This window comes from Typha latifolia, chromosome 6 (genome assembly GCF_019914945.1).
Source record: "Typha latifolia isolate L0001 chromosome 6, TyphaL0001v2, whole genome shotgun sequence".
NCBI classification, from domain to species: Eukaryota; Viridiplantae; Streptophyta; class Magnoliopsida; order Poales; family Typhaceae; genus Typha; species Typha latifolia.
In genome coordinates, this window is record NC_133091.1 from 12035266 (window position 1) to 12041719 (window position 6454).

Sequence of the window (6454 nt, forward strand, 5' to 3'; positions counted from 1 at the left end):
CCTCTAAATCGTTGGCCCACCTTTGTTAATGTTAGAGAAGCTAAAGGTTTCACAGAGTGACCGAGCTCATTCACAATAGGGCTTAGGCGGAGAACATTATTGCTCGTATTTTTGGACCAAGCCTTGTCGAGGATATTCTCTCCATGCAGCTTATCTTTAAGAGACTGGACTATTGGGTTGGTCTCCTAACCCCAAAGGTACTGCTACTGCCAAATTTCTCTATGTTTTCTTAGATAGTAACTCTATCCCTGCTCCCTCCATGTGGGACGGATGGAGGAAGCTGTGGGATCTGAGTGTCTCTCCTAAGGTCAGAATTTTCGCTTGGAGATCTGTTGGGCTAGGCTCCCCACGTCTGATGTTCTAAACCATATGCACATCGGGCCGGTTAGCATTTTCCCAAACTATGGCCTTGTCTCCGGGACCATTAAACACTTGTTCTATAGCTGCTCTTTCGCTATCAAGGTCTGGGCTTTTGTGGAAAGACACTTTTGACCTAAATTCCTTAAATCTGCCCCTCTAGGATAATGGTCACTAGATTTTGGAGGATGAGGGCTTGACGGGCCCAAAACAGAAATTGTTCAAGGTTGTGCAAGCTATGACCCATTAGCAAATTTGGAAAAGGCGAAATACTATGAGCAAAAGCCATTCAGGCCTACCAAACCTAAATCTCCAACCCTGCCAATTAGGTGGGCTCCTCCACCTCAGGGGTGGGTTAAGCTAAATGCCGATGCCTCACTCACTGCTTTTCAAAAGGTGGGGGTTTAGGTTTCCTACCTAGGCTTCCCAACGGTAACCTCATTATTGCAGGTAATCAGTGCTCTCATTTCCACTCCATCCTGGTGGCTGAGGCAGTGACTGTTTGCAAAGGACTGCGTGCAATTAAGGATCTAGAGATTACCAACCTGATGATTGAATTTAATTCCCTGCTTCTCATAAACATGATCAATGGTCAAACTCCTATACAATGGTCTATTGAAGCCACTATAGTTGAAATCCGGGTGCTACTTCAGAAATACCAACAATCTAAAATTAATCATATTCTTCGCATCGCCAATCAAGTTTCTAATTGACTTGCGAACTTGGGTCATTCTCAGGGATATGGTTGTACCTGGTCCAAGGTCTACCCTGCCCCTCTTTTGCTTTTACTTGCCTCTAATCTCAATGGGGCTTTTGTAACTTGAATGATTAAATCAATGAAATCCTTTTTTTTTATTAAAAAAAATATTCTTGTCATCTTGGGACTTAGGAAAATATTAATTAAGGCTTCATGTATCTCAAGAAAAATATTAGATAAGACTTCGTGTATCTAAGTGTATTAAGATACATGGTTGGTCATGATTCCGTTTTGGGTTGTGACAATTTCTAACTTATCATAAAGGATTCCAATTTAAGTGAAGTAGATCCTTTAAGTGATAATGGATTCTAACTTATCTTTAAGGATCCTATTTTAAGTGATGATGAATCATTTAAGTAATGATGGATTCTGATTTATCTTAAAGGATCCTTTACAATCTGAATCTATTTTTTATGTGATTCAAATCATCTTCTCCACTCTTTTTCTTGATCGATCAAGGAAACAAGAAAAAAATCCCCTAGCAATGTGGTAAGTGCATGAAAATGTGCTTAGAATATTAGTTTTACTAGTTTAATTATTAAAATGTAAGCGTCTTTTTAGTTGTTTAATAGGTCTTCTTTAAATTTATGTTTCACTTTATAAAATGCTTAAATATTAATTAAAATTTACTTTTTGTTGCTAGAATGAAGTTTAGAGAAGTTGTGTCAACCTTGCATGTGTCAGAATTACAAAAATCCAAGTTTGCATACTCTAAATATATCAAATTCAAGCTTTGGATCCACCAATTTCATGTGACTGTTGCATTAGATCCACCATTGCACTAGATCCTCAAAAAGCTTATGCGTAGCCCCATCCTCATCCATTTCGGCTGCACCGAATTCTCGCAACCGACCAAATAATAGATCCGGCCGACTTGCGGCGTCATTTAGGCTGGTTGCACCAAATTCATGCAACTAACCTTGTAGCAAATCTCGTCACATTATTTTTTAAAAAACTTCCAATAAATAAAGGGGTAGAAGTAGTGAAGAGATCATGAAAATCCCAAAAATACCAAAAAAGAGAAAAAAAAGAGAGAATGGAAAGAAAAGAGAGAGAAATAGAAATAGAAAGAATATACAAAAATAAATAAGAAAGCTACTATGAGTAGCTCATCATATTGGTGCGGCTAGGAGATGCCTCTCCCTATTTAAGTTATTTTCTATTTTATTTTCGGTCTTGTAATTCTGAAATGCTTATATAATTTTAAAGGTTGATTTATTTTATCTCATAATCTTTGTGATAATTACGTACTTGACATTTATATAATTATGTTTGAATAAATTAATTTCTATATAGTAGTTTGATCATCTGTTAAGGTTGTGCAATTTTGCATATCTCTTTTACTTCTTATACAGCCCCGACGATTTAACTGACCCTGCTCCTGCCACGACATTTGCCCATTTGGATGCTACTACCGTACTATCAAGAGGATTAGCTGCCAAAGGTATTTATCCAGCAGTGGATCCTTTAGATTCAACGTCAACTATGTTACAACCTCGTATTGTTGGTGAGGAACACTATGAAACTGCGCAAAGAGTTAAGGAAACTTTACAACGTTACAAAGAACTTCAGGACATTATAGCTATTCTTGGGTTGGATGAATTATCCGAGGAGGATCGTTTAACTGTAGTCTAGAAATTATTTGCAGGATGTCTCATCCGTATAAATCCATATAAATATAATATTATATTGGATTATCTAGAAAATTGAGGTTTTCTATAACAAAAGATAATGATTTACATTACTACCTTTGTTTCTAGTATCAACTGAAGAAAGTATAACATTGCAAAATAATATTCAAAATATAGAACTTACCTTGTTCGGAAGACGCATCTGTTGGTGCTGGGGAAGATTTAATTAACTACAAAATGTATTAAAATATATATAAATAAATTAGTTCAAATGATATAGAAAAGCATATCTTGATCTAATCCAATAGGCTGGATACAACAGTGAGCTAAGTATGACTCTAAAAACAGGCAAAGTGGTAAGGACCCATACATCAATGTCTGTAAGGGATGGACCGAGCTTGTCAGCCAAGGCAAAAAGATGTTCCTTTGCATCCTAAGAACAAAAAGTTGCAAGTCCACGTTAGATGACGCAAATGTGACCAGGAAATCATAAAATAGATATCAGAAAGAATGAATTAAACCTGCATATGACATCCATATGTATGAAAGTCATGTAAATCCATGACAACATATACAGTCATGCAGAGGAATACATGCAGCATATATGAAGACAACAATAATGTCTACATACACTAATGCATACAAGAATACAAACTGCTAGCTATACGGGTTAGAGTTAAATAAAGGTGAAAAGTTCAAACATACGCATCTCTCAACGCAATAGAAGAATATGTGAAGTTCTCACCGAGGAAACTTAGGCATAATTCAACACTTCATGCAATAACTTTCTTTCAACTGACTGGGAATTTCATCTAGAACATTCCATTGACAAGAAATGTAATGGCACACAAATAAATGTCTCCTCGGTTGATAACCAAAATAATATACTCTTATATAGTTTACATAAAAAAGTTCCATTAGTTTCTAGCTTCCTAGCTTTCATCTAGCTAGGAGAAGGATTGGGATTCTCAAAGAAAGCTTTATGTGTAGCTTATTATTAATTTGATCAATGAAAATATCTGTGCCTGTATATCTTACACCTAAAGCATCTGGAATTTAAACAGAATCTAAACAGGTAAAGTTACCTCATCAAGATAATCAACATCAAGATCACCAGAATTATCAACATTGCCAAACATAAATCCTAAGAAACGATTCCCTCCACCAGGTTCATCGTAGTCATCCTCATCGTCATCTGTCACAATGAAGATAATAAGAAAGAGGTGGTCATTAGAGAAATACATGTGGGAACACAAACAATTTACAGGAACAGAATGAGGCATCATAAAGTTAAAATAGATCAGAGAAGAAAAAAGAAAGGACACATTCAACTGCTATATGACCAGCTCATATACATAATGCACAATAAAATGAATTATCATACTGCACCACTTCACTACACTGAAAAGAGGCACGAAATTAGTTATTGGAAGAGATCCAAATAGTATCATAATCAATTTCTTGGTCAAGGGAAAAAAAACTGAATAACATGTTTTATTTGGATGCGTAAGAGGTTTATGTCTGTTCCTTCTTGTTTCTGAGGGAAGTAAAGTTGGTCAAACTTAAAAGACAGTAAAGTTGGATCACCAGATGTCTGTCAACCTAGGAACAAATTCCTTTCATCTTCTCTCTTTCCATTTTTTCCAAGAATATATCATCAACTTTTTTCTTGAGATGACAAAGATAAATGATAATGATGACTCAAAGATACAAACCAAATTAGCAAAGAGGACGGCTTTTTCCGTCATGGACTTAATAAGAGGCAAGGAATCACCAAAACATATATGTTGTTTGTTCCTTCCAACTAATGTCTATTTCAGTTTTGTGAATTCTAAGAAAATGAGATAAACAAAAATTTTAGTTAGGTTGCTTACATGTTATTAGTCAGGATTTTCACTGCAACATATTGCATATAGTTTTTTTTTTCCAATTTACTGGATGCACGATACTCCTTGACCTCATCAAGTTGCCTTATGGTTGTGAATCTCACTTTGAAAAACAGGCAGGAAAATATCTTACTTGATAGTGCCATCTGGGTTTAAACCAGAGATCTTGAAAAAGAAAAGAAAAACAATGACACAAAGGGATCTTTCATGATCAACATGTTCACATAAATAGGGATACTAGAAATTTTCCTCGTGGATACTCAAAAATTGCACAGCTTTTCATAAGATAAACAATCCCCAACACATTGTAACTCAATCCCAAGCATTTTCCAGAAGATAAAGAGGAAGGTGTAAGTTGGCCTTCATGGCGCAATAGATCAGCAACACATGTTGGAGCTTCTATATTTTCTCATTATATTCTCTAAAGCACCTTCTATGACTAGGTTTTGCATCAAACACCTAGTCATCACCTAACTGAACGCCAAATCTCTCTTCCTATAAACTCAGGTTGGCAGAAATAACACTCCTATGGCCGAAATCAATTCCAAGCCCTTCGCAGCACCAGAAATCCAGAAAACCATGGAAAATTGCCACAGAACACACAAAATAAATTGGAAATACAAACGAACAATTGCAAGAAGGCCTACATCAGAGCTCCAAGAACAAGATTTCCTAACCAAGAAGTAAAAAAGAAACAAAAATGACACCTGGGAGATCTCATACCTCACAAATTCTTGAGAAACTGAATGCAAAATGAAAGAAACAAATAAAGAAAGCAAGAAAGACTCAAAAATGGTACCTTTCGCCATTGATGCAGCTGATCAGAGAGGACGAGGAGAGGCGTGAGAGGGAGAAGATGGTGGACCGAAGCCCCAGCTGGTAATCGGGTGGAACTTGGAAGTGACGATCGAATAAAGAAGAAAAAAATACAAAAAAAAAATACAAAAAGAGAAAAAGAGGGGTTTGGAGAAGAGACAGTGGTCCGGGCTCGGCCTTCGTTTTATAGGATTCTTATCAGACATACCAAAAGAACTCGTGAACCCGGTTCAACGGTTCGCTAGCCGCGGGTTAGTGCCGGTTCGCGCTCACTTAAGTCGGTTCAACTGCGGATATCAGGAGGGGGATAGGAGTTTTTTACCAAACTAACCTTGTCTCAAATTACTTTTACCAAAATAATTTTTCTTTCAAACTTAAATCAATATTTTATTAAAAAGTACTGTATCTATTATTAAAATACTGATAAAATCAATATTTTATCTTTAAATAAAAGTACTAATAAATTCATATTTTATATTTAATATAATATTATATATTTTTTTTCAAAAACCTAAATTTACTAAACCAAAGATTGTAATTAACGGTTATTTTAAATAAAAGCGCTTAAAATTAGATCTTTGTAATTGGAGGTCCAGAATGATTACCTTATATATATATATATATATATATATATATATATATATATATATAAAGTGGTAAACAGAGACAAATTTTGGATTCTAGGTGTGCATATTCTTTCTTTTTTATGCGTAGCGTTAGTTTATCTATCTAATTTATAATTAGTATATCTCATTATTTATATGAAAAAGGAATCATATTTAATTCCTTCTATTAAATTCTTTGAATTATGTCAAATCAATTTAAGCAAAATATTGCAATAATTTTTTTTTTTCATTTGTGATAAATTTACCCGACCATAAACCTTGTTAATCCAGGATCACCTTGTTTACTAGCTTATGGAAAGAGGGTTGAAGGAGGGAGGACCAAAGAAGGGAGGATCGGAGGAGGGAGGGCTTGAGGATGGAGGACCAGAGGAGGCCGAGCTT

The 6454-nt window shown here is 35.4% G+C and overlaps 1 protein-coding gene across 2 annotated transcripts in view; it reads right to left on the minus strand.

The window, feature by feature from the left end:
* The window catches only part of LOC140790360 (transcription initiation factor TFIID subunit 1), a 28671-nt gene extending 23083 nt beyond the window's left edge, over positions 1-5588 (minus strand). For both annotated transcript variants that reach the window (XM_073140411.1, XM_073140410.1), the window contains exons 1-4: positions 5431-5588; positions 3831-3940; positions 3116-3178; positions 2930-2975 (exon numbers count right to left, since the gene is read on the minus strand). In XM_073140411.1, the coding sequence (XP_072996512.1) occupies positions 2930-2975; positions 3116-3178; positions 3831-3940; positions 5431-5440 (229 nt within the window). In that variant the 5' untranslated portion in view covers positions 5441-5588. The remainder of the gene's footprint in view (positions 1-2929; positions 2976-3115; positions 3179-3830; positions 3941-5430) is intronic.
* Between the last annotated feature and the right edge of the window lie 866 nt (positions 5589-6454).